This window comes from Falco punctatus (assembly GCF_963210335.1).
Source record: "Falco punctatus genome assembly, chromosome: 3".
Taxonomy (NCBI): domain Eukaryota; kingdom Metazoa; phylum Chordata; class Aves; order Falconiformes; family Falconidae; genus Falco; species Falco punctatus.
In genome coordinates this window covers 121,320,260-121,347,615 of record NC_137582.1, presented here as the reverse complement: position 1 = coordinate 121,347,615, position 27,356 = coordinate 121,320,260, and the positions used below count along the sequence as shown (strand labels likewise).

Here is a 27,356-nt window from a genome sequence, read left to right as displayed (position 1 = left end):
CAGAACAATAAAAGCCAACCACACAGTTCTTGTAAAAAGCTATCTATTTCAGTTTTGACCATATAAAAAACAAGAAAAGAAAGCAGACAGGGAATATACAAGCCATGTGTGGACTTTAAACAAATGTTACCAATTTCACGTGATCTGGGTAAGGGTTTAATAGTTGGTAGTACAGCCAAAACCAAGTTCCTTTCAATTCCAAATTTTCCTTCCACCCCAAAGAAGGGTGGTGGTGGAAAAAAGCTGTACAGTGAGACCATGCAGACATTAAAGCCTGTGAGAGGGCAGCTTGTCACATCAAGCTGCTTCAACATTTTCCCAATGCCACAAGCATGAGGGGGGCTGGCACCGATGAGAAGCAAGTCAATTGACTTCTGTAAACCAAGGATCGTGAGGGCACGAATCCTATCATCTCCTTGTCAGCTTTACTGGATCTCCCCCATATACAGTCTTTTGTCGCTGGATGCGGAGAGTACTGAGGGAGGGAGACAGGAGGAAGGGAGGAATATGAAAATTAAACACAACAGTTTGAGACTTCCGCTAATGACACATCATTTGAATGGAACTTCTCATTTCACTTGCTGTAAGTGATCTAGAAAGCCAAATTTCATTTGCTCCCCAAAAACACTTCATGAAATTACTACTCTGACACCTAATCACACGCTGTGCATCGTGGCTGCCATTCCCCTGTCCCAAAGCAGGCATAACAGCATACTGCCTGTAATGTCTAAGCATTAAAATGGTAAAGTGAGGCGTATAAACATGCTGTTAACGCTCTCAAGCATTCTGAAGAGTTATTTTCATTGCGAGAAGTGTTCAGATTGCAAACTGGGCACTGCTGCCGGGACTGCATGCCGCTAGAGGGCACAGGCTGGCCAGGAAAGCCTCGTCAAGACATTATTATTTTATCAGAACAAGCAAAATGCAGCTGGCACCCAACTACAACACACCACTGAACCAGAAAAGGCTCTGTAGGCGATTCAAGACATAAGCATCAAAAGAAAGACCCAGAAGTGCAGCTCTTGACACTGACAATGGTTTTGTTTGAGTCCAGGAGAGATTTGGGGGATTTCTATGTAAACTTGCAGACTAGTGTCTGTCAACTCGCTGTTCTGGCTCCCTGTGCACTCCTGTGCAGACGAGTATAGCAGTGCGGGCACAGTGATTTACAAGACTAACATTCCCAGATGTTAATAGAAATCAATTGCATAACTCCCATGCAATGCCTGAATAGGTTTTAATTTTTATTTTAAGCTGAGTGATTGATTCACAAATTGGAACTCAGTGGAGTACAACTGCAAACAATCTGCTCCAAACCAGAGAGGAGAGATTATGCTGCACTTCCAGCACAGTCTCCAATCTGAAGACAGGGCAATGAATAACCAAGGAACAAACCCATAACTCACTGCTCTGCTGCACAGACTGTCAACCTTAGCACAACCAAGCTCTTGGCTTCACTTTGCGGTTGACTCTTGTTAATTTTTGACCGGAGCAATGCAGTGACCTGGCTGATGGTGCAAGTGTTTCCATAGAAACAAACAGCACCCTGCAGTCCTGCCTGGGCCACATGTTGCACCAAGAAACTGATGTGGAATTTGGGCTCAGTTAATGCATGGTGGTTAAAACCATTCTGAAAAAGCCACCATGAGCATTGTCTCACTCAGTGCTGATATGTGGTGCCATGTGCCAGACATTCTAGGAATGGGGACAAAACCTGCTGCACAAAGAGCCTTCTTTGCCTCCTGTGGCTTTTGGGTAAGCTAAGAGACCCCAGGCTGGAGACATGTTCCCAGGTGATCACTGTCCTCATGCGATCACCAAATGTATGGTTATATCCCTGGCGTCCAAACCCAGGTACCCCAAAACCTTTTTGCACGGCCCTTGGGAAGTCTGGACAAGCCCTAGGTAGCAAGCAGTCAAGCCACGACTCACAGCCACCCAACAGGTAACCACCAGCCCAGACCACCGGCCACCCTGCTGCTGTATGGGTGCACCCCTCCAGGCAGAGCCCCCACACTCAGCCTAGGACCCCAGGGCACACCCAGCCCTACTCCTACCTATGGGAGAGGAGCAAGCAGGAGTCTCTTCCCCTAAATTTGTCTGATACTTGGGGCTCTGGGCCACAGGCGATTTTGGGACAGTTTTCCAGAGGATCAGCAGTTCAGCCAGCCCTGAAACTATTTCCCCTGCTGACTTGAGATGGGGAGGACTTACTAATGGGTTCCTCTGGATGGAAAGCCAGTTCATTCACCGACCCAGCGTGGCCTGGCAACTTGTACAAAATCCTCCTGGATGTGGTGTCCCAAACATAGACAAACCTACAAGAGAGCCATTGTGAGTGCACGCATTTGATAAAGGAAAGCAGCTGCCCCTCGCAGCAACAGCTTATTCTTGCAGCAGTTCATCACCTGGGCTGAAACAGATGCAGCACTTAGTGTGGATAAACAAGGAGCTTCTCAGGAGCAAAATACTGCACTGCCAAATCCAGAAGAGCAGAGGTCTGAGCAGGTAGGAGTCAACATGTCGATTCATGTCAAAAACCTCACCACTGTCACAGTACAGCAGCTCCATTTCACCCCTCATGGCACAGAGCTGGATTTGAAAGCATGAGGCTGTAGAGATTCTCAATGCAGCAGCAACATTGCTGCTAAGGCAGAAAATTAGCGTTGGGATTGGGGAGGAGGGTTCTCACCCTTACAAACACCTGCCTGCAAGCCCAGCGGTCACCCTTGGTTTGGGCTGACAAGGAGTGAGGAGCCCAGGCGCTCCCTCAGCCCCTGCTATGGTGTCATCCCCCATAGCCAAGTTTTATATCTGGATTTCTTCCTGCTGCACCATTAAAGTCATGATTCACTTCCCAGCGTTTATTAGAGGGCCGATCAGATTGTGCTGAGCCCTTTGATTAACCTCCTGCAGTCCTCGCCACAAGCTCACAGCGCTGACCAGGTCCTGCCTGAGCACCGCACCTTGGCTGAAGTCACCGGGATCCTTCAGGCAGGTCAGAAAGAAACCACTGGCACCAGGCACAGATCAGCCCCCCAATTACTCTTATAAATGGCTTCAGAGAGTGGGGGAAATGGTGCCTTGCTGTAAATCACCCTGTACCTGAGATCACTGCTTGCCCCTCATGGGTGTTGACAGATACCTGCATGGTGCGGTGGCTGCACACAAGATCCAATGGGAAGCAGAGTGATGCTCTGATCCCAGTTATGGTAATCATCCATAGGAGTGAGTGGGATATTTTTTAATACATCTAAACAAGAAGAGCCCTGAGCAACATCCTACAACCCAGGCAAGGTGATGCTGCACCCCACCTGCACAGGAACACTGCATCTCTCCCTCCCAAACACAAAGGCCTGGTCACATGAAACAGCATTTGTTACAAGGTTCACAGCTCTGCAAAAATATCTGTGGCTGGAGAAAGCTGCCAGTTCTGGGCTACACTCACTCAGTCGTCTCATTTTGCTCTTTAGTGAGGTGACTGGCAGCTAAAACGTAATCTGCTGGGGCAAAAAAGAGAAGCAGCAGGACAGTAATTGGCTGGGTTTGGCAGGAAGGGCGCTCTGCTGCCTGTATGCCCCATGGGCATCACTACAGCTATTTACAGGGGACTGTAGAGGGTGAGGGCACAGGGGACAGTCCGTAAAACACATGTAAAATCAATCTACTGCATCACACTCCTCCAAAGGAAGGTCACTGCAAATGTCCACTGTGCATCCCTATGTCTTGCCTGCATGAACTCAAACATGATAAGGATCATTAGCACTTTCATCAGCCCCACAAGCAGCCCAAGCTCTGAATACCATGGCCAGACTGTTTCAGGCTTATGCAATGCTACCCACAACAGGTTCCTCAGTTTCACCTGTTCCTTTCCATTTGTCAGGGCTTTGCAGACCAGACGAAGAAAAAGACTTGCTTGTACAACTAGCCTGCCTTTTAGTTGAAATAGAACTGAACTTCTCTTCCCCCCAAAAAAGCACTGAATCATTTATAACGCTGGCTAGACAGAAAGGACACTAGACACCAACACAGGGCAGATCCACTTTGGTAGGAGCATTCGTTTTTAGGCTGGTACTATTATTTGACTTAATTTCTTGATACACACAGGAGAAAATTCAAGCCTGCAAGTGAAGTCATGTTTGTTACTTAAAGCAGCATTTCTTCAAGAACAACAATTTTATATAGAATGCAAGAACTGTAGCAAATGCTTTCTCAAAGCACTCTGCTGTCATGTTTTTAATTTGGCATTGCAAAGCAGGCGAGCACTTTAAGTAGTTAGTTTTACTATAACCCTTCTGAAGGGCTCAACAGCAAAAAAAATATTCAGGTAACTGTCCCTCCAACATACACATGCACTCCATGTAATGCAGGAGAGAGTAATCACTATTTTGCACTCAGACAAATTAAACACTTGTTTAATCTTGCTGTGCTTTCCCAACAGATACTCCTTCTCAAAAAAAAAAAATAAATTAAAAGCTCAGAGATAAAGACAAGATTTGAGCTGCCCTGTCTAACCTGCCCCGGTACCTGGCTGCATGCTCTTCCACACGAATATCACAACAAAGCTGCTGTCAGGCCACAGAGCTACATCACCATCTGCAGAACTAACCTAATGGCCTAAGACGTCCAGCCACACTTCACTGCTGAACAGATCAGCCACAGCTTCGGCAGGCTAACACGCAGGCATTCCTCCACCACGTGCACTGCCGCTTCTGCCCAGCAAGATTGTGAAGGAGAGTCACATCTCAGTCGCTTGCTGTGACAGCTGGCCCTACTATATCTGGACAGTGGGAGCTAAAGTTCTCCCTATCCTCCATCAGAAACTCATTAATTTGCTGATTACTACTGCACCATGCCCTGGACTCTGGCCTGCAGGAATTTCTGTCTCAATGTCACTAAAGGGCATCTGGATTTGCTCCAGCAGAGGTTGGTATCCTTCATAGTGACCTTCAGTGTCTGGCACAGACCCTCTGCCAGCTTCCTCCCTCCACCCAGTTTGCTCCCCAGTTGCCTTAGTTTATACAATACCTCATTTAAAAGTCCAGTATGCACTAATTTAGTCAGATCTTTATTGCTTCTTACTCATTAATTAAGTAAAGATTAAGAATGATCCTTGGAACAGCACTGGTGCCTCCTGCAAGCCACCACACAGCCATTTAACTGGTATTTGTGGCCATTATCAGTATAACCCCCACACTACACACACTTCCCCAGACTCCCTGCATCTCAAAGACTCTCACAAGCATCTGCCAGTATGACCACAAGGGACCTAGTCCACTGAACACCATGTTCCTGTCATATGCTGGTCCTGGATTTAGATCTCGTGTTGAACATAAGCAGTAATGTAGATCTCTAGGCAGCTCTTGACAATAAGAAAATTTTACAACTATATGGTGCTCCTCCACTGTCACTAAGGCAATATAAATGGCTGCTATTGTAATCAGGGAAGATAATGCTCACAGAAGACTACAGCAGAGGGTTGTTTGGGTCTTCACACCTCTATGCACAACTCTGAGTCTTCAGATTATGATCTAACTCATTCCAGGAGTGCCTGCAAAATGGTTATGGATTCATAGTATCAGGAACGCAGTGGCAACTCACCTGTCAGCTGATCCCCCTGCAATTTTACTCCCATCTGGGGACCAAGAGCACCTCAGAAGATTCTAAAATAAAAAGAACGTGCACAGATCTATTTCCAAAGGAAGATTTAGTTTTCCCCTTTCTCTTGAATTAAAATCACCACGAGACTTTAAATATCACAAGCACCACTTTAATGATCTCCCTTCAGAAAATGAGATGGTAATTACAGATTTTATTTTACTGCTGGAAACATCCAGTGCCTTGTTATTTTACACAAAGTAGATAGTAAATGTAGAAAATACTTAATTTACAGCTAATTATAGCTGAACCAAGCAAAGAAATGTTGTTATTGTGGCTTTAATTGGAATCCCACTTTGTGCATTCATCTTTCTTTGAGTTCTTATTAAAGCCTTTCTGGTTTAGACTTGGATTTAAAAACAATTTACAGAAAAGTTAATAGCAGCAGCATTTTGCAACAATCACGTTTTGGTCTACAGTACACTCACCTTTTCAAAATTATGTACGTTCCCCTGGAAAATCTTTACACATCTTTCTTTAGGGGCAAACGGTCGCACATCCCAGATGCGGACTGCAACAGAGAGCTCACAGTAATTAGTTGAAGACGGCAGAGGCATGGGGGCAAGGTCAGATTCTGGAAACATTCCTTTTCCCAAGACATGTTGCTAATGAGCAAAGACCTGGTCATGCTCCTTGTCTCTTCATGCCTAGGTTTCCAAGCAAAAGGAAACCAGCAGCTTTCCCTGCAGAAAGCTTTGATTTGAAAGGTCATATGCAGAAATTTATACATACATCAAGACCACTGCCACAGGAGGAGGAAAATCCAAAACTACTACACAAACAAACCACCATCTCCTTACATGAGCATTTGCTTTATTCTAACACACTCTGTGACCACGATTCTAATCAGCTCAGCTTTGCTGAGCAACCTCACACAGGAGACAGGCAGTTTGGAAACTGTGCTGTCATTCCCTGCTGTGGGGAAACAGCCAAACTGCCCTGACAAAAGCCAGACCAAGACTACATTCAACTGTCTGTACAAGTAACATGTGCCATAGCTTGTGTCCTCACTGCCATTTGGGAGATGTGACAAACTCTTCTGATGCAGTTGCTCCCTCCCTGCAAAGGACATGACCATCACTGGTGTAAAAAGAATTCAAGCTTTATCTCTGGAGCCAAGCTCTCTTCAGCCTACCCCTACCTCTGGCTCTTTGTTTTTCTACATCAATTTGTTCCTTCCTAAATGCCATGCAAAGCCAGCATAACAAAGTACTGCCCGACAGCTGTGCTGTCACACCAGGTAGGACGCACCTGTGTTGTCCATTGCGTTGGAGAGCAGGTAGGAGCCTTCTGAACTCAGACTGAGGCCTGTCACTGAGTCCGCATGTCCTCTCATCGTGTAAGTGAGCTTGTTCTGGCGAAGATCCCACACCTTTCAGACACAACATTGTGGTTTAAAAAAAGACAGCCAAGACCGATGGAACTGCTGTTTCCAGAGCATTTCACATGGCTACTGATCAGTCAGCTGTGGCATCAGCTTTTGATTCCAGTCGGTGGGGTCTGAATGGCTAAAATACAAAGCTAAAATTTTATGTGTGTTGTAGGAAAAATGGAATTTACCCCCTAGAAGACTTCTAACTGAACGTGTTCAACCACCAAGAAGTTAAATGCCAGCAGCTCCATGCATGCAGGAATCCCTCTCTATCTGGCTATAGCTCCCCCAGCTCCCAAATTCCACTGACTGATGGCACAGAGCAGCAGTTGTCCAGTCCCCAAAATTTCATGCTGTTCTTCCCCAAAGAGGGGCAGTCTGAACAGATCTCATGTCAGGGCTACACTTAGCAATGGCTTTCTGATAAGCACATGCTCCCCATGCATAGGTAAGGCTGGAGCCTGAGGCTAGGACAGTAAGGCAGACTGAACCGTACAGCTATCAGGAGAATCTAAGTTACCAGCTGAATGAAACATTGAGCTCACTCTCAAATAAGAACTTTCCACACTAGCAGGTGACAAAATAAGTTGCAAACTGAAGCAGAGGGCAGAGAGTGTGGATGTGACACCACATTTTATTTAGTTTACCTCATACACAGCTCTAGAGCCTCTGGGACAGGCACAGGGTGCCAGAAGAGCCAGCATACCATATTGGCTCCAGTGGGTGACAGCAGTGCTGGGACGCCTGGCCAGGAATGCTAGGGCTGTCCAGGCCAGGGTGTCACATGGCAAACAGCCCCAGAGTTAACTCCCTCAGTTTATTGGCCCTGTATCAATAGCAAGGTTGGACACTGTGGGTCCATGTGGTTCTTGTGACTGTAAAATTAACCAGCAGGCTTCCACATTTGTCCTTGACTAATGGAAGATGTGACAGGATGGAAAAGGTGTGCACAGTTGGAAAAGCAGACGAGGACACAGGCGTCCTACCTTAATATCGTTGTCGATGCCTCCAGATATGATCTGATCACTGGTGTCATTGAAAGTTACAGCCAAGACCTGGTATGTGTTCTGAAACGTCTGGACGGCAGCTTTTTTCCTAATATCCCACAGCTGAAAGACATGGCAATTGTAAAAGTTGTATATGAATATATTAACGACAAAATTATAACAAGCTGCACAGATACTTGGCAGAGACTCAGACTGCTCTCCTGAAATTCCTTCTTTTAGATTTCAAGAGATGTCTATAAAAACCATAATAAAAGTCTGGTGTTGTTGGAGCACAGGAACGCAGGGGAGGGAAGAAGGGGCTACGGTGCAAAATTTCAGTAATGGCTCACCTTTCTCATGCTTTGTTAATGCACATCAGCAGAAAAAGTACAAATGAGCAGATTAATCTTCTTAACCCCCCCTCCCAAATAATTACAGAAAAAAAGAGCAGTCAAATTTAATTTCAAATTTTTTATTTCTACAGTTATTAGATAATAAAATTATAAGAGTAATGAAAGGCTGAATTCAGCCCACTTAAATGGGAAGACCCCAAAAATTCTTTCAGAGATCCTATTTTACTCTCATTCCAGACTATCTCCTTAGAAAATATACTGACCTTCACTGTTCCATCATCACTGCCTGTACAGACAAGCTGGGGTCCACGTCTTGCTGGGTAACAGGAGTTAACGAATGAGGTATGGCCCTTCAGTCTTTTCACTCTCTCTCCAGTCTCACTGTCCCACACAGCCACTGTTTTGTCTGTGGATGCTGAGAAGAGCATGCTGCGAGGAAAAATTGCCGTGAGGATCTCAATTTTGGAAGCACTTCTCCCTTCCACCTTTTTTATTCTCAAGTTCTGTGATCAAAGCTGGACACATTCAGTGGAAACATGCCATGAAGAAGAATCTCTCCCATACACCAAGACGGTGTTTCAGAGGAGGCTGACTGACAGTGGGGCAGCTACACAAGGCACTCACATTAACCCCCACATCTAGATACATATAGATTGGTTTTCCACCTCCTTGAACACTATCTAGGACAGGAAGGAAAGCTCAGTGGCAATAGCTCAGCTGCAATAGAACAGCCTTCTAATTTAACAAATATCTCACTTGTTTTATTTCCTTCCCCAGTGTTTTCCATATGACTGCCACCAACTTTCCCCCTGTTCCTCAAGAATGACATCAAGGGCACTGTGGGTCACAGGTGACTCCAGATCCTTGGTGCAAGCTCAAGCAGGCACCGCTCCTTATCTGGGAAAGCCACACTATGAGCATTCACCATACACAGACCAACCAGGGGCAACGATGAGACACTCTGCAGGACTCTGGCCAGCAGAAAGCACCTTCCTACAGAAAGAGCTGGGCCTGAGGCCAAAAGACAACTGCACACCACTTACCTGCCGTCTGTGTTATAGTGCAGCTCCATAACCGCCCCGCTATGTCCCTTCAGGGTGGCATAGTTATCGCAGTCCCCATAGACATTCCACAACACTGGGGGAAAGGAAGGGACAGGTAAGCACAGGAACCTGCTGTGGATGGAGCCACTCTCCGGGCATTCAGCAAAACAAACTATGTACCATCATCACTACTGTCCCCAATCCAGGATGATATGTAGCAATAAAGAGCAAATCACGTGAGCTCTGGAAGGACAGACAGTTGATTTGAACTGATTTCTGGGTTTATATCAAGGTGAATTTCTTAAGAAAAGTAATGATCTTCACCTCTGCAACCCAAAGCATTAGCGTTTGCATTGCTGAAGTCAAATGCAGACCGATGAGGGACGGGCGAACACAGTTCTGTGACCAGCAAGGTGTGTTACCAGCCCCACTTGAGGAAGGGCCTAAACCAGCTGGCAGTGACAGCTGCCAAAGAAGCTGGAAAAAGTTTCTTTCACCCTTGCTGGTAATACACTTCATGCTCAGGACCCATCACAACACAATGGCCTGAAATCATATGAGCTGCAGCCCTGCAAAGCGCTGGCTGGGACAGCAGTGCCTGGTACTCACAGATGAGCCTGTCGAAGCCAGCGGAGGCAAGGGTGTTGCCGTTGGGGTGGAACTTGCAGCAGTACACCTCTCCTTCGTGGCCCGAGAGCAGCATGATGGGGGCCTGCAGGGATGAGCAGCGTGGCGGGCCCTGCCAGAGGCAACGGGAGAGCCGGGTGAGGGGACCAAAAGGCACAACCCTGAAGCATGCCCGGCCCACTAACCGCCCACAGGCCTTCCCACAGCCTGCCCCACGGGCCATCCCACACCCCCGCCATCCCCTTATGGGCCATTCCCCCTCCCCAAACCCCGGCGGCCCCGCACGGGCCTGCCCTCCGCCATACCGCCTGCAGCAGGGCCCCGGGGGGAGGCTGCCCCCCGCCTCCCGCGCCCGGCGCCCCCGGCAGCTCATGGCGGGGCCGCTTGGCCGCAGTGGGCACAAGCGGGAGGTCGGGGCCAGGGGCGGCGCCGGGGGCTGGAGCGGGGCCGGGACCGCTGCCCGGCACTTTCCGCTTGTGCTGCTCGATCATCACCGCCGGCCGCGCGCGCCCGTCCACTCCCCTATTGGCCGGCCGCGCCGCGTCCTGCCGCGCCAGTGGCAGAGCGCGGCCGGACAGCCCGCCCCTCCCCGCCTTACTTCCGGCGCACGGATGACGGAAGCGAGGCGCGCAGTGGCGACGAGTCGCTGGCGCCGGCGGTAGGGCGCCACCTAACATGAGTAACGCTGATTGGCTGTAGGTTGTCACCCGCCATTATTGCGCGTGGCGATTGGCGGAGTGAAGAAGTGGCGCAAGGTGAGGGAGGGGGTGTGGCGGGGCCACAAATGGTGGCGGTTGGAGGGAGCGAGTGATGGTGGTGGCTGGGTGGTGCCGCGCCCGGTACTGACGGGTTCTGGCTTCCCTGTGGCCGCTGGGCAGGGGCTGTTCCGTCTCTCCGAGTCCGGCTGGGCTGGTACTGTTGCTGCCGGCGGGGGCCCAGCGCAGCCACGGCCCCCCGAGCTGCGGTGAGCCTGCGCAGCGCCGGGCACCGCAGGCCGCTCGGGGGTCGCTGCCGGGTTGTAGCCTGAGTCAGGGTGAAATAGCCGCTGTTGCCAATTAGTGGGTCTGTCCGTGGGTGTTTTCGCGCATTAATTAAATATTTCTTTTCAAGACATCTCTCTGAGCTGGGGTGTTGAATGCAGTAGCCTGGGGTGAATTCTGCTGGCTGTGGGGCCCTTGGAGCGTTTCTTGCCCGGAGCCCACCAGGTGTGTGGGGATGGAGCTGCTGCCCGAGCTCTACGCTATCTTTCAGGGAGAGGTGTGTAGGGCTGCTGCCTGTGGCTGTGACCCTGGGCTAGGTTGTAGCCTGTGGTGTGCTTTTCTGTTTCTTTATTTTGTTGGTTTAGTCACTGCTTAGTTCAGTGGCAGTTTGTGTAACTGACAGTTGTGTAGCGCACATAGACACATCTACATGTATGCATGTTTATGTACATATATATATGCATAAGATGCTTATCTGAATAACACAGGGTGGTTGGCTGACCATACCTGCCCCAGGGTTATCAAGCACTGCTGTGTCTAACTTGCCCTGAAATCTAAAACTGACGGAAGGCAGGAGAACCATGTAGACTTTTTGTGTGTATTGTAATCAGTGGTTTGAAAATGGGTGTTTTATGAAGTGTTTTCCTTTAGGTGTCGTGTCAATTTTCTTTGCAGGTTGCTACTGTGACAGAATATGGGGCATTTATAAAAATCCCAGGCTGCAGGAAACAAGGTTTGTTCAGCTAATTTTGTTCCCACACAGTGTCATGTTGATCTGATCGAGCAAAGCAGTTGTCCTGGGAAGTAAAGGTTTGCTAACTTTTATAAAAAGCTTTGAAATGTGGTGGCTCTTTTTTTTTCTTCCTAAATTAGGAAGCGGTTGGGGTTCTCAGAAAGTACTTAGAATACATTGGTGTATTTGCATGAATACCAAAAAGACTCAGAAGGCTTTTTGGTAACTTCAGGATACTTTGGTGTGTTTTATTGGTAACTTCAGGGTATTTTAGAGAGTAACTTTAAGGTATTGGACAAACTGTAGAAACTTTCTGCAATTAGATGGCTTGCCCAACTTAATTTCTTTTATGGAAAGTATAAATGGTTAAATAAAAAAGACTGAAATGAAGCTTAAATGAAAATTAAACCAGAAAAATTGACTTAAAGCTCTGTGGATTGGTGGGAAACCTGCAAAGTCAAACAAACTCATTTTACAGAAGCAGCAGCTTATGGTGGATGTTCTGGCAGATGCTGGTAGGCACGCAAAGAGCCCCTTCTCTGCTCCCCTCCTGAAGCACCCAGTCACTGTAGTACCACTTCTAATAAAAGTTTTTGGACAGAAGCATGGCTGCTGGAGGGAAGTCGCTTTGAGATGCGAACGGGCACTGAAATGTGAGCTTGAAGAGTAAAGTGTGTTTCCATATTTATCCTCCCTTGTGTAACCCTGTAGCCCATATGTCGTTCATGCAAATTAGAAATAGAATTTTGGGGCTGTGTGACCTCGCAGGCACAGGAGGTCAGGGCAGCATTGGTGTTTCATGCTTTTGACTTGGCAGCAAAGTACTGTGTTGTTCATGCTTGAAATGGTCTCTTTATTCTCCCGTGCTTGGGATGACCTCAGAAGAGAGGCAGGAGGGGAGAGGTGTTTGTGTGTGCTACGGTTTTCTGTATAGGTGCCTGATATTTTGAGCACAAAGGCATTGCTTTGGCAGCCTGCTTCTCCGAGTTAATTTGGAGCAGATCTTGATGAGCTTTTACATGTTTGGTTGATGCAACTAGTTAATTCTCACCTGCGTAATGTACTGGAGGAAAAAAAAATGTATAGTTTTGCTTAGGGGAGCCACTGATTATGTTCACTTCTCACAGAGCAGCGGTCTACAAATGTTTGTGATTGTGCACCCCCAGCGCACGATCAGTTAAAACCAGTTACCCATATTAGCTAAAAAAAAATTTTTGAGCATCCCCCAATATATGTCTATTTATTTATAAATTAAATGCATGCACTGTTACGTACATCATGAAACATATGCAAAAATCCCCCAATATATGTCTAGTTATTTATAAATTAAACGCATGCACATGTTACGTACATCGTGCAACATATGCAAAAATAGAAACAAAAAAAATGAGCTAAAAATGAAACAAGTATTTTTTAAAAAAAATTATTTTATTTATTAGTGGTACAAAAATATTTTCTTCCCATACTCCAAACCATTGTCTTGCATCCACCCCACTTTGGAGAGTGCTGTCCTAGAGGACAAAACAGATTCACAGGAGACTTGTCTTTATTTTTTCTCTTCTCTTCCAAAACCATGACCAGGCCTCGTCCATAGGACTCACATGTCTTCCTGCCGTGTGGATAAACCCTCAGAGATAGTAGATGTTGGAGACAAAGTATGGGTGAAGCTTATCAGAAAAGAGGTAATGTTAATTCTTGGTTTTTTTAGTGCTGTGTAGATAAAACGTACAGCAAAACCACTGAGAACTGTGCACAAATGCTGTGTGGTGCTGTGGCTTTGTTGGGGTTTGACAGGTGCTGTTTTACAGACAGGTGAATTCTGTTTATGTCCAGATTCAGGCATGTCACTTCTGTGACTTGGAGCAATGCACTTCAGAACAAGGGATTTCATAAGCACCTCTAGTTTAAAAGCAACAAAACACTTGGCTTTCTTCCCCTGCATGCACACCTCTTTGCAGCTTGTATCACCTTAACTGTGATTTGGTGGCTAAATGAGCAATTTGAGAGTATCCCAAGATAAAAGGTGATAAAAACACAGTTCACTCATTGTTTTGAGAGACAGGTGTGATATTAGAAGAAACCAATGTATCTATCTTTCTTTGTTTTCAGGAAAGAATCAGTGGCAGTGAATTACCTCAAAGAGAAAATACAGAGGCTTTTTGTTTTAAAGTAATAATATTATACTTTTTCTTTGCTGTGCAATCTACATTGCTTTTCCTTCTGCACAAGCTGTGACAACAGGCATATTGTCTGTATTTAAAGATTACTTGGAACAAAAACTGAAGACTATTGCTTTGGTGAGCTGTGGAAACAAAGCAAGCTGACTGTATTTTGTTGGGATCAGGATGGAAGCATTCAGTTCAAAGTTGCACAGGATTTCACCATAAATTCTTTGCATTTTTTCTGAAATAAGATAATTGGGTTGATGTACCAAACAAGGACTTAATTTTCTGTAAGATAATGGAAATGGGTTGCAAAACTTGGTCTTATTTACACAGTATAGAAAAACTATATGAAAGACTTAACAGATTCCTTTAGCCTTCTGTGGTGTGCTTTTTTTAAAATTTTTGTTTTGTTTGTATAAGTGTTTATTAAGCCACTGTTTTCTTTATCTGGAACACAGTTGTTGGGCTGCTGGCCTCTTCTGTAGAGGCAAGGTGCAGAAGCATGTTGGGGAGGTGGACAGTGAAGGAGTTAATTGTTAGATTGCCTGCAAAGAACTGCTTGGATGTCATAAACCAGGGGTCCTCAAACTACAGCCTGTGGGCTGGATACGGCCCCCCAGGGTCCTCAATCCGGCCCCCGGTATTTACAGACACACACCCCCTTCCCCCCCTGCCGGGGGTTGTGGGGGGGAAACCAAGCAGCCGCAGATGACCTCCTGCCACTTCATACGCGCGGGCCCCCTGTTTAAAAAGTTTGAGGACCCCTGTCATAAACAGGCAAAACAGAAATACCTTCAATAGCAACACTGATGAAAATGCAGGAAGTTGTAAGAAAGGCTTAACCCTCACCCCCAAAGCATACAACTTCTGCTCTTCTGAAGTGATTGTGCGTCAGTCAAGGACTTACTAGAATTCAAAAAGGAGTAAGCCCCTAACAGAGATACTTAAAACACTTTCAGTCTCGTGAGAGGATCAAAATAGGAAAAAGGATATGAAGTTTTATTTCTCATTATGCAAGTCGGCTGAAGTCCGGGGGGACTGTCTTGGGCATAGATGATCTGAAAATTACAGCAAAGCTTCCAAACATACACTTTCTTCTACAGCTCTTGGGTTTGGGCATATTGAAAGCAGAACATTAATCTGAACGGGTCTACAGTTTGCCCTTGTCTTATTACTGAGATAGCTGCTGAAGAGAAGCTGTTATATTAGCTAGAGTACTCTAAATGCAGCTACAAAATAATAGAACAAAATCACTTTCATGTAGTATACTTTGTGGTGCTGTTCTTTGCTAACCAACAATTTCCTTCCTTCTCTATAGGCCTCCAGGCATAGCATATTGTTATTTATTTTTCTTATTCCATGTGTTTCAGATAAAAGATGACAAACTGAAGCTTTCCCTCTCCATGAAGGTAGTTAACCAAGGGACAGGAAAAGACCTGGATCCAAACAATGTTTCCCTTGAGTAGGTAAATCTGCTGAGCACAATGTAACAGACAGGTTGCTGCTGCCTGCCCCTCCCTGCCTTGTGCTCTGGCTTTCCTGCCACAGTTATTCTCTAGGTCCTGTCCCCGTCCCCCCCGCCCCGGCTTTGGAGGGTGAGGTGGGCTCTTCCCGAGCCTTCTGGCAATGCACTGGCTGACTGGAGGGCTGACTGAAGGCACTACCTGAGTTATGCTGCCTAGAGGCAGGCAGGAGCTGCGGGAGGCTGCAGTGAGCCTCAGCCCTTCACACCGTGGCAGGATTTTCATTCCTGTGTTGGGACCACTGTGCGCTTGTGCTGGAAGGACTGTTTGTTCCAGCTGGGCATTTGTCTCGCATGTGCTAAAAAAATCAAATCTTCATTGCTTGGATGTTTCAGAGCTTCTTTCTCTACCTTTTGGGGTTTTTGCAATTTCTCTTGCAGGTCAAATAAAATTGCTTTATTTTCACACTGGGCAAATACGTATATGTGTCTCTGCATTCACATAGACAATACAGATCTTAGTATAAAAGACATAACTGCAGCTCCCTGAATTTGTCTACTTTGTCTAGAGGGTGCTCAGCTAATCTCAAAAGTAAAAGATGACAGGTGATATGCTGGTAACAGTGTGGTTTATTCTAATGAGCCGTTGGTCAGCTCTGTTCTTTGGTGTAGCTCACTACTTGGTACTTTCAGAGCAACGTTTGAAAAAACTTGTGTTTAGGTTGTCTCCATGTAAATATATAGGGTTAAAGATGAGAATGGATTGAAAATGGAACTGTCCTCTTTCCAGTCAGGATGAGAGGAAAAAACGCACGTTCAGAGACTACACTAGTCAGAAGATCACGCTTGAAGCTGTCTTGAACACTGTGTGCAAGAAATGCGGTTGCAAAGGTATGTTTATGCAAGGCTGCCTTGTTCTTATGATGTAGCCTTGTTCTAACCAGGTAGTGACCTGTAGACAGAATTGTGTTGACATCTGTCTCGTGGTTGTTTGTAAGGATTGAATCAGTGTGTCTCTTTTAGAGAACTAAATTTTCTATCACTTCTTACAAAAAGGAAAGACATAGCTGAACTCCTTTTATAAAGGTTTGTTTCTTAGTTGCATCCCTTTGAGCTTCCTGTAAAGAACCTTCCTACTAAGTGCAAGTTCAGTACAGGTTCCCTTCTTGCAGTATTTATGTTAATGTGTCTTACAGCTGAGGTCTCATTCCAGTTCTGTATTTTGAGAAACAAAACATAGGCCTTCTCCAGATAATTTTGTTATGGAAAAATGATCCATGGAATTTACTTTCCTGACCAGTTGTTGGGAACAATGTTAGCTTGTGAGCAGTGTCATAGAGCTGAAAACAAGCATTTGTGTGGGTTTTTTTAATCTGGTGAAATTTTTGTGTTTTGTCTAGTTCAGCACGAGGAGTTGACTTAGGTGATTCCTTTTTAGTAGCTTTTAAAAAATACTGTTTTAAATAGAATACCATTTTTAAAATTGTTTTAAAATACCGTTTTAAAGAACTGAATTTTCCTTCCATGTGCCTCTTTTAGGGGGATGCTACACTTCTCTCTAGTTGCCTTTCTACATCTATACCATTTTAAAGAACCCCCAAAACTTTAAGCTGGATTCTGTGTAATTCCAGTCTGCTTTATAATGATGATGTCTACTCATAACAGGCAGGCAGATGTTGTCTATCAGCAGTTTCCACTATAACTGCTAGTAGGTCAACTTTGTCCTCAGAGTAGAAAAGGTAGAACCAGAATGAGCTGTTTTCCTCTATATGTGTGGCTTTTGTCTGATTTCCCAGATGCCTATCCACCAATTTACTCCTGTTCCCATACACTTTTCTGTGCTGTTTAAGCCCTTGCACAGACGTTGCTACCAATTGCCCTGTTCAGACAAGAGCGTCTTAGTTTTTGCCTGACTAATCTGCCCAAACTGACCTGTGCTGTGTTCGCTCTCCAGCTTGTTTAATCAGGGCATGTTAAACTAGCTGAAATACTAGGACAAAAAAAAAAAAAATCTGCAGTGCAGATTCTCTTTTTTCGACTATAATAAAAATAACGTTGGCAGCACTTCAGGTGTATGAAATGCAGTTTGAAAAAAAAAAAGGGGGTGGAAAGAGGGGAATAGATGGGTTGTTCCTTCAAACACTTATTTTACAGGTCATTTTGCCAAGGAGTGTTTCGTGCAGCCTGGAGGTACCAAATATAGCCTTATTCCAGAAGAAGAGGAAGATGAGGTGGCAGCAGCAGGATATGAAAGAGATAAAAAGACCAGCCTGGCTGATGATTCTTCAAAAAAAAGGAAGAAGGTATGAGTTGCCCTACTGCTGGCCTGGAAAAGTGAGCCAGATAATTTGTTCTGCATAGTTAACACCTGTGATTTACTACAGCAACGTGATTATGAGTAGCCAGTTCTAGGCTGAGAGGGTGGCTCAGTTTTGTGCAGGTTTTGTAGCAAAACAGGAATCTCCTCTCCAGAGTTTTTTAGTAATTCTTATACTTTCTCCCTTTATTCTCTTAAACTGTCTTTAAGATGTTTTTGTGCTATAATGCACAGTCCTCGAGAGGTATTTCTTAGAACGAGAAGAGGATTATTGTCTTTTTTTTTTTTTCCTGGTCTTTGTGAAGCTCTCTAGGAATTGCTTCAGTTTCCTGAATTTCTGTGGTTCTTGCCACTAACCCCGTTTCCCCTCCCATCTCACTTCTCTTGCCCTGACACATTTCTTAAATCTGAACTAAATGCCCTGCTGCCTTGCTGCAGTGGGTATCCTGACCCAGCCAGTGTGATGTGAACTGGGCTTATCTGCATACGCCAGGGAAAAATCATTGGCTGTGTTTGCACAGGGAGTGTACTGCATTTCCAGGCTCTAAAGCAATGTGTGCCTATGTGAAAATGTGAAGAGATAAGAGACCTTTTACGTCCAGTGTTTGAACTCTGACTTTGGAGCATGCTGGTATAAAATGTAGGGGAGACCTGAATCCAAAACGGGAGCCTTTGATGGTCAGTCTGTTTGTACAGCAACAAGTATTCCAGTAGTAGACTTTACTAAATAAACTGTTTCATCAGCCCCTTCACCACTGGAGGCCAACTTTTAATTATACTTCCAAAGCTGCTTTTTTTTTTTTTTTTTTTTTTTTTTTTTTTTTTTCTAGCTCTGTGTCCTGTCTGTATCCCTGGAGAGGGGCAACAGGCAGAAAAGGTGGTGTATTTTGATTTTACAGGAGGAGGACAAGGATGGTGTTAGCAACTGCATAGCAAGAACTAACTTCTGAGGGCTTAGCTCTCCCAGGCTCGCTGTGGAGTTAAACCAGTACTGGTGCTAGTAGGAGAGACTGCAGATGTTGGCAATAGGGAATGGAGGAGTCTGTTTTGATGGCAACACTCAGACCAGTCCAGAGTGACTGACACTGGTAGCTGAAGTCTTGCTTCCAGTCACATTTTTCACTGATAGTCAGGTTTCTGTCACTTCAGCATACTCTTACTTGAGAGAGGAGTAACTGGAGCTGTTTGTGGGGTTGTGGGTGGTGACTGCGCTGGACCAGAAGAGCCAGGTGTGTAGTGGATTTCCTTGTGTCAGCCCCTGCCCTGTAGTATACCTGTTTCTGCCCTACAGTCAGTACGAAATTAAGTTTGTGTTAATTTGATGCCTGATTTGCACTTGTTTGCTCAGTAGCACTCTGGGTAGATGATCCAATAGTGGAAATAGGATCTCTCTTGATTGTAGATCCTGTTGCCTCGTTCCATCCTGAGATGTGCTTTGCTTTCCCACTACATAGGCTGTTATTCAAGAATGTCTTGGACTTGTCTGCCGAGTGTCGTTATGCTGTGATAGAGAATACACATAACCTTTTTTTCCTATTCTGATCTCGGAAGCATGCGATTGAACCAAGTGGTATCCCTGGCTAACAGTGATTCTGACCTCTCTGGACTCCAGACACTGGGCTTCTCTTTTGCCATGGAGCGTTGTGAGAACAGGCCATTGGTAATACCTCAGCAGGGCTGACCTGTGCTGCCTTGGGTTCTCTTCCCTCTAGCAGTGATGATGGTTTGTCTGGTGAAGGCTCATGTAACTTATTTAAATGCTGCTGGGAAAACATTACATGAAGAGTTGCACAAATAGCTCATTATTGTGTCAGTGCCCGTCCACCAAGGTGGGGATTCCTGGTGGAGTCTTTCCCTGCTGAGACTACAGGATATGTGGGTCACTGTCCTGAATTTATTACTAATTTTCTTTAGGTCTGCGGATCAACAGCCTTCCTTTAAATCTTGCTGGTTCCTTTGATCTCCTTTCCTTCTCAAGGAGGAGATCAGAAATTTTCACATGTTTTCCTGTGCTGGAAAATAAAACTTTGAGCTTTTCAGAGGCAGGATGTGGGATCCTTGAAATGAATAGCTCCCTTTATTGTCTTGGGTGCCTGCTGTGCTCTTTTCTGAGAGCCACTATGTGCTTGCATGGAGCCCCAGGGGGATTTACATGAAGTAGAACAATGTATCTAGTATTGCCTTGCTGACCCCATCCCATCCAATGCTTGTAACATAGATGTTGAGCTTAGATTTTTAAATTAGTAGACAGGGCACTGCTATATAGCAAGCATCTGTTTAGTGTCATAGCAATAGTATTTAACATTTTTGGTTGTTCATGATCAGTGTTTTCTGTTCCCTTGATCTGATGCATCCTTGCAGTTTCTGGGTGCTCTTTCCTCTCCTCAGAGATGCTGTTCCTTACAGAGATACTCTGGGGTCCTCACCCCCTTTTTTCTTGGCTTGCCTTCCCAATGGTTCCTCACTTTCTCCTGCCTGAGCCTCACAGCATTTACGGGATTAAGAAACAGCTGTAGTCTTTGGGTCTGTACTGGTTCAGGCTTCTGGTATGACTGTGGGCACAAGTCATACTCTGTTAGTGCTCTTCATGAGACTACTGTCCAGTGTCTCATAATCCTTGAGAAAATAAGTGAATTGAGAGAGAAGTGGAGATGTTTGTGTCACAGCACTGTGTGGAAGTATCAGAGATCATCTCAGACATTGCTGACAGCTGCGCAGACATGTGGCTGTGTCCCTTTCACTTTTAGTCTTTGGGTCACAGGGTGAAGGAGCTCCTATGGGAACGCAGCAGCAGGCCTGCACTGAGCTTGCATGGGAGGGAGGCGTGCTGGGAAGAAACAAACCCTTCTGATTCTTCTTTCCTCCCTGTCTTTCAAGAGAAGATTTGCACTTCTGACTGTAGGAGTAACCCCTTTAATTTAAATTCCACAAAAGCATCCCATCTTCTGCTCTGGTACATTGATTAACTCATCCCTGGTGTAGTTTTGCGATAATCATTGGAATCACATACTAAATGCGACAGCTTTTTGGCATTTTGTTGTGCTTTCTCACACAGTGTAAAACATTTTCAGACAGTCTGCATGCAGATGATGTCTCTTCATGTAAAAACCACACCTTAATTGTTGTTTGTTCAGTGACTTGTAGCTCATCAAGACCTAGTCCATTCTCACTTGTAGCTGGTACTTGTTTTACTAGTTCTCAAATGCTACTAGCTTAGGGCACAGCTCTTCACACACTATGCTGTTCTCTTACTGTCATTAATCTGTGCTCTTCTGAACTTTGCTGTATTTATTTAATGGCCACAGACTGGATTTTTCTCATCAGATTAATTCTGACTGGTCCTCAAACAAGGGATGCAATAATGCCTTTAAATTTATGTAATGCATCTTGTTTGGAATTAAACTGGTGGAATTTTGCTTTTTAAGAATACAGCCCCTGTAGAAGGACTACTGGCACCTCTCTGGAGATGCAGAAAGACACATGCCTGGAAGTCCATTCCTTTTCACAAGAACAGACATAAATCTCCAAATGAGGCCATAACTCCACAAAAAGATCTGGCAAAACATATTTAAACTTCTTGGAGGGTTCTGGACACTCCGCTCTTACCTGAAAATCAAATACCTTTAGAAGGAATGAACTTCTGTAACATTCTTCAAGCATGATCTGGAGCAACTTTCCTTACAAAGGGCAGGAGAGAGCCTAGTGTGTCAAGATGATCACCATTTAGTGCCAGCTTTTTAAAAATAAAAAAATAAAACTAGAGCAGTAGGAAAACCAGCACTGTTGGGCTCTACACCTGCCTGTTGCTTCTGCATGCCAGCTCCCAACACAGGTTTTTGTAGAGGAGAGATTTTGAAACAAGCTTGTTCTGTTTTGGTAGAATTGTAATCATTACATTAATTGGATGGGACGTGCAAGGAACTGTAACGTGCATCTTCTCATACTTGTTGGCTCTCTCTGCATCTTTACACTGAGGGTCTGCTTGGGCAACATCCACTCAAATTTGTTTACTTAAATGCAGTGTTTGCAGTTCTGGGGGAGTGCCTGTGTGTGCCTGAGAGCTGAGCCTCATCCATCAGTTCTGGAGACCAGTTTGCAGCTCAGGGTGTGGCAGGGCTTTGCTGTTGTTGCTAGAGGCAGAAATCTGGCCTTTGCTTTGATGCTGCCCTCTTTGATGAGTAAACTAGAGAAACACTGCTTCTTTCTCAATGGTGAATTGGCTGGTAAGCAGAAGAGTGTGTGTCTCTCAGTACTGGGCTAATGGAGTTTAAAGAAATCCGTGGTCCAATAGAAGGATGCTGCCTTGTGTAGAATGATTTCACAGCAGCACTGCCTCCTTCTTCTGTTGCTGGCTTGCTCCCTGCAGTCTTTGCAGTCTATTGTGTGCTTACATGCTGTGGTGCTTGCATTACTGCACTGAGAGTATTCTTCTGTGTTGATGTGAGCAGTTTGGCTATTAGAAGCCCCCCAAAAGGGGAGACCAAGGGTTTGTGGGTGTTTTTCAGCCAGCACAGTGGCCATGTGTGTACTTTTATTTCCCCTGTAATCTTGAAGGAACGTGTGTGACATCCTGTTCTGTCTTCAGCCTTCACATGCTGAGGAAGTTTCCCAAGCTCTGGAATGACTATTAGTTGTTAAGGTCTGGTCAAATTTTCTCACCATGTTTGCAGGCTGGAAAAGCTTGAGAAAATTTTCCTTCCTGCATCCCTTTCTCTAGAAGATTTAACTCTTTACCATCCTCTTCTTCTAAAGATTATGATTTGCTTTTGGCCTTGATCTGTGTATAGGAGACTTTGTAGGGAGTCTGGTATTGTCCTGCAGAAAAATGTAGACACTTAAATTTTGGGTGACATCTGTGATCATAGTGCTGTTGTGGAGTTAAAAATAAATACACTTGCCAAGGGTCTGCTAGGTGTGGAGTGAACTCAGTTCTTTGCTCTCGCCTGGAGTCCCAAATGACTCTTTGCTTGATGTTCAGCCCCAAGCCATGTGTTGACTTTGCTCTTCCACCTCCCCCAAAGAGTTGCTCTGTTTTGCATTAAACAAGCTACTAGCTCCCTTCACTTGTCCCTAATTGATAGCCTGTATCTGGTCCAGTCATGACACACAGTCCATGCTAAATTGATGTCTTTAGCTGGGCCTTTTGTGTCCCCACTCTTATGGGAGAATATGTTGGTTTTAAATGAAATGTAGACAGACTCAGCTTGTCTTCCTGTAAGCTATTATATTAATCGTCACATAGAAACAGCATTTGTCTGGAAATGGCTGAAGCTAATGGAAGAAATGTCTTGTGGGGAACCCAGCCTTCTCTGTGCTCTCACCATTGGGACGCTCCTTTTTCCCCAATTTTATAACAATTTGCCCTTCAAGGGGAGATTGTGCATAGCACTAGAGGGCTACCAGCAGCCCTTGCTGTAAATGCATATATAAACAGAGCATGGGCTTGGCTTCAACCTGCTCCGCCTGCCTTGGTGAGCTACCTGAGCACCTCCAAGACTACAGCAGATGATGCAGAGTTGGGATGTAAAAGTAAATTACTGCAGGGTTGGGTTTTTCCCCCCACTTTTTGCATCATTTTTCATGCTGTGCTTTGCAGCTGCTTCTAGCTTTTGTTTTGGATGGGTGAGTGCTGGTTTCTTAGCTTGGAGTCCTCTGGATGAATGTGGCACATGCTGCTGTGTCTCAGGCTTCCTTCTTTGTGTGAAACAAGTTTTATTTACATGGGTGCTTTCCAATCCATTGCCAGCCAGGGTGGGGTGGGTGTGTAACAGACCTAAGGCAACACCTGCGGGTGCCCAAGGAAGGAGGTAGTATCTCACACTGGTGTCAGCTCTGGGTTCAGACCTTTAACTGCCATGGCCAGCCCTGTGCTGTGCCTGATTGTGTTGGGGCAGGTGGAAATACTTGCCCACACCAATCATTTTGGTTCTGTACAGGTATCTCATGTGGTCGTGGCTGATTCCCTCTGTTCCTTTAATCAGTCATGCATTCATTTTTTTCTCTCTTGACTTGGCTTCTTAGGGTGGCTGTGGATGTCTGCAGCAGCTGGCCAAGGAGGGCAGCCTCCCCAAGGACTCATCCTGCCTGTAGTCCTGTGACTGGCATAACTGTGCCCTTGAGCTTGCTGCTGCTTCCTCATGAAATGAGTGCATGGCACTAACAGCCCTGCCAAGGCAGGGGTGACTTAGAGCAAACCTCTCCCAGTAAAACTCTCTGCAAGCCCAGAGGTGGCCTTGAGGTCATTTGGGACACTCTTGGCAAGGAAAACAAGCAGAGCTGTTGGCTTGCGGGCTCCAGGCATCTCCCATTACATTTCTGTCCAGAGTGGAATGTAGAACACGTGTGTGTGTGTGTGTAATATTTGGGACTGTCATTTGACTGCTGTCACCCATTGTGCTGCTCCCCAAAGCCTGTGCACAGCCATGCTCTGAACAAGCAGTCATTCAGCCTCTTTCAATTGGAGGTGGTGGTGGGAAACAGAGCTTTTTGTCTGGCTTACCAAGACTCCTTTTCCAGGTCTAGTGATGTCTTTAAGTCAGTGCCCTGGGCTTCTTCCACCCGTTGGCACAGGCTCAGCAGACTTGTTACTGCTGCTAGCAGAGAGCTCAGCCCTCCAGAGGTGGTGGTCAGCATGGAAGGCAGTGTCATGGTTCCTTGCTCATACTGTGCTTTGAGAGCTTGCTTTGACCTCCAGCTGCAATGCTGCTGTGCCATTTCAGCTGGAGGGCATGTTTTTACAAACCCAGATCGACACTAGTCTAAAGGAGATATGTCCAGTAAAGATGGAAGTAGTTGTAGGCGAAAAGGGGCTAGGCTATGGCTGCAGGATAAAAAAACCTCATCCAGTACAGGTAGCAGTAGTAGGAGTATCACTGGCACCTGGCTGCACAGCTAAATTATGGAAGAGAATAGGGTGCTGGTTTGCAGCAAGTCTGGGGAAGACTGTGCCCATCTTATAGGTGCACCACTTGCAGAGCAGTGAGCACCTGTGGATCACTCAAGAAGGTGTAGCTCGCTTTAAGTACACATGCTTAAAAAATGGCTTAGTCAAAGCAGCTGCTGAGTTGCATTCCTTGCTGGTATTGTCCAAGTCTGTTGCAGGCAATTGCACGGGCTTGGGTTGCCTTGCTGAGCCATCTCCACTCCATGAAATCTTTTGCTTCTTCCCCCATGTCCTCTCTTTGTTCTTGAATAGAATGAAAAATCATGATGGCCATTGCAGAGGAAGGTCTCTCTCTGATGTTGATGTGACCATGCAATAAATAGGTTGGTGGGTCCCTGTTGGAGGCCAGTGTTGTGCCTTGAGTGAAAGCTGGAGCCTTAGTTAAGCATATGCAAAATACTAAGATTATTTTAGGGGCCCGCTCACTTGCATGCTGCTTTCTCTTATTTTTCAGAACCAAAGGGTGCTAGAGAAAACACCTCATTTTTTTACAGGACAATAATTTCTTTTTCAAAGCATCTTCCACCTGAGAAAAAAATCTTCGATCTTGTTCTGAGAGTTGCTCTACACAGTAATTTTCTGTGTATTTGGGGCATGAGAAAGTTGTGTTGAGCTGGGGTCGGATTTGGGATGTTTGTTTATTTGTACACAAAAGCTGACCATGCCAGCTGATGCCTTTGCAGCCACTTGGCTGCTGGCACTGAGACCACTGGGGCTGACGCTGGCTGCCCAGCTTGCCTCCAGCATGGGCTGCTCTGGCTGGAGCCCTTGGGCTGCCCTGGCACTCAGGGGGCACGGCTGGCTCCTGAGAGCTGTGGTCAGCACCTCTCCTCCTACTCCTTGCTGCAGCAGGCAGAGCAGGGCTAGCAGCTGGGCTGTGCACTGCCAGCACAGACAGATCAGATCCTCTCCCCAGTACTGCTCCCTAATTAAATATGACACAGTACAGCAATTTGTATATTAAATAGTCTTTATCTGCTTTGGGATGCTCTGCCTGATGTGATTCCATTGGAAGGTGTACTGTGGTACTGATCCCAGAGTAATCTGTGCTTGGTAGTTAGTCAGATGCCTCAAAATTGAGGGTTTTGATCCATTTCAAAGTTCCTCATGAGCTTTATTCCAGCACCAGCTGTTCTTATTCTGCATCTAAGTGTCAGGTCTTGAGCTCTGTGTAGCTTCTGCTTCAGGGCTTTGCAGAAACACAGCCCCAGGGGGCTCAGTGCTGCCCCAAGCTCTGCCTGTGCTGGGGGGGGGGAAGAGGGTGGGAAGCTGCAAGAGCTGGAGGCTGTGCAGTTGGCTTGGAGATTGTGCAAAGAGGTGCTGCTTGCAAAAGGGCGCTTTCCTCATGCTGGCTCCCTTCCAAGGAGGGCTCTGACTGGCATTTCTTGAGCCTGGGCTTTCCTGCAAGGGGAAGGGAGTGTTGTCATGAGTGCTCAGTTCCTGGCACTCTGTGGGCTGATGATGGTGCTCGTGTCCAGCTGGCTCTTCTAGAAACTCATTTTGTTGGCAAAAAGACTTCATCCTGCCAACCTCTATTAATAAAGAATAGCCTTAAATAATGGAGTGTGTGCTCCGCACTCTGACCATGGAATGATGGCAGGAATGCTATTCTTGTGGGGTTTGACTAACAGTTTTCAGGCTTGGATTTAGATTTTGATGCACCCTCTCTGCGCTGATAGCTGCCATATCCTGCCCAGTGCAGCTGTGGACCAGCAGTGTAAAATCCTGGTTCACTGGGGCAGAAGCTGCATGCACTTTCCGGGTAGGAACAGGCTCACCCAGTCGTAGCTTATAAGGCATTTGGAACAGAAAGTGTCTCAGTGCCCTGGTGAGCACAAGTGACAGTTTTCCCACATGCAAGGCTTTTTATTTGTTTTCTTTCATTTTCTAGGAGAAGAAGAAGAAAAAGAAGCACAAGAATAAGCAGTTCTCTGGGTCAGACTCAGACAGCGATGGGGCTCAGCCAGCCAGCAAGAGGAGCAAGCATTCTGGGAAGCCCAGCAAGGCTCAGAAGAAGAAGAAAAAGAAGCACAAGAAGGAGCCCTGGGATTGAGTGGGCAGGCAGGTGGGGTGCTGGAATGGCAAGTCCCTGGTGCACACCACGAGGAGCCAGCACAACTGACTCAGCGCACCCCTTGCTTCAGGGACCAGGAGTTTCTTTCTAAAAGTAATGCTTGGTGTGCAGTGTCACAGGTGTTGACTTTGATGCAGGTTGCTCTCTGTTACCTTAGGGGCAGGTTGCTGTTTTCTCCCATCGGTAGGCACTCCTGCCAAAATAAGCTAATTACACCCCTTCGTCAGCACCTCTCCCACCCTGTAGCCTCATGTTTCGCTGGGTAGGCTGCCAGCACTCGGCAGCTCCCCTGGACAGTGCGGCCAGCTGTGCCAAGCCTGCATGACATCAGCTCCCATCCAGTGGCCTGTAAAAGTTGGAGTGGCACAGCCGTGCTCTTCCTGCCTCTCCTCACACCACCCTGAGGGACAGGGGTGGCTGTTGCTGGGCTCTGTGATGGGGCTACATCCTCCCAGCTGGTAACAGTGTGGAGCTGCTTGACTTTGGCCTGCAGGCCTTCCCCCAGCCTCACTCGTTTTGTTTGCAAACATTGGGAGTGGAAAAGTGAGAAGCAAATGGGTGAGTGGGGATATTTTAAGTAAACATTAACTGTGGTTGTTTGCCGCCTTGGTAAGTGATGGAAAATAAACCTCTCCAATCTCCA

At 46.1% G+C, this 27,356-nt stretch overlaps 2 protein-coding genes across 9 annotated transcripts; one reads left to right on the top strand and one right to left on the bottom strand.

The window, feature by feature from the left end:
* Nucleotides 1–139: 139 nt before the first annotated feature.
* SNRNP40 (small nuclear ribonucleoprotein U5 subunit 40) lies at nt 140–10,731 on the bottom strand. 2 transcript variants are annotated; one of them, XM_080381783.1, is made up of 11 exons: nt 10,345–10,731; nt 10,022–10,151; nt 9,413–9,506; nt 8,633–8,798; nt 8,017–8,139; nt 6,910–7,030; nt 6,087–6,169; nt 5,602–5,663; nt 2,409–2,644; nt 2,215–2,318; nt 140–475 (listed from the first exon to the last, which is right to left on the bottom strand). In XM_080381783.1, exons 1-10 carry the CDS (start codon nt 10,714–10,716, stop codon nt 2,248–2,250), a joined length of 1,458 nt encoding a protein of 485 aa, XP_080237909.1. In that variant the 5' UTR covers nt 10,717–10,731; the 3' UTR covers nt 140–475; nt 2,215–2,247. The 2 variants fall into 2 exon arrangements, with proteins under 2 accessions (XP_080237909.1, XP_080237910.1); XM_080381784.1 differs by lacking the exon at nt 2,409–2,644.
* ZCCHC17 (zinc finger CCHC-type containing 17) lies at nt 10,682–27,356 on the top strand. Of its 7 annotated transcripts, none has more exons than XM_080381792.1 (8): nt 10,682–10,794; nt 11,150–11,296; nt 11,695–11,752; nt 13,334–13,434; nt 15,288–15,379; nt 16,170–16,270; nt 17,534–17,682; nt 26,531–27,356. In XM_080381792.1, exons 2-8 carry the CDS (start codon nt 11,255–11,257, stop codon nt 26,690–26,692), a joined length of 705 nt encoding a protein of 234 aa, XP_080237918.1. In that variant the 5' UTR covers nt 10,682–10,794; nt 11,150–11,254; the 3' UTR covers nt 26,693–27,356. The 7 variants fall into 7 exon arrangements, with proteins under 7 accessions (XP_080237918.1, XP_080237917.1, XP_080237916.1 ...); XM_080381791.1 differs by lacking the exon at nt 10,682–10,794 and adding an exon at nt 10,804–10,951; XM_080381790.1 differs by lacking the exon at nt 10,682–10,794 and adding an exon at nt 10,804–11,003.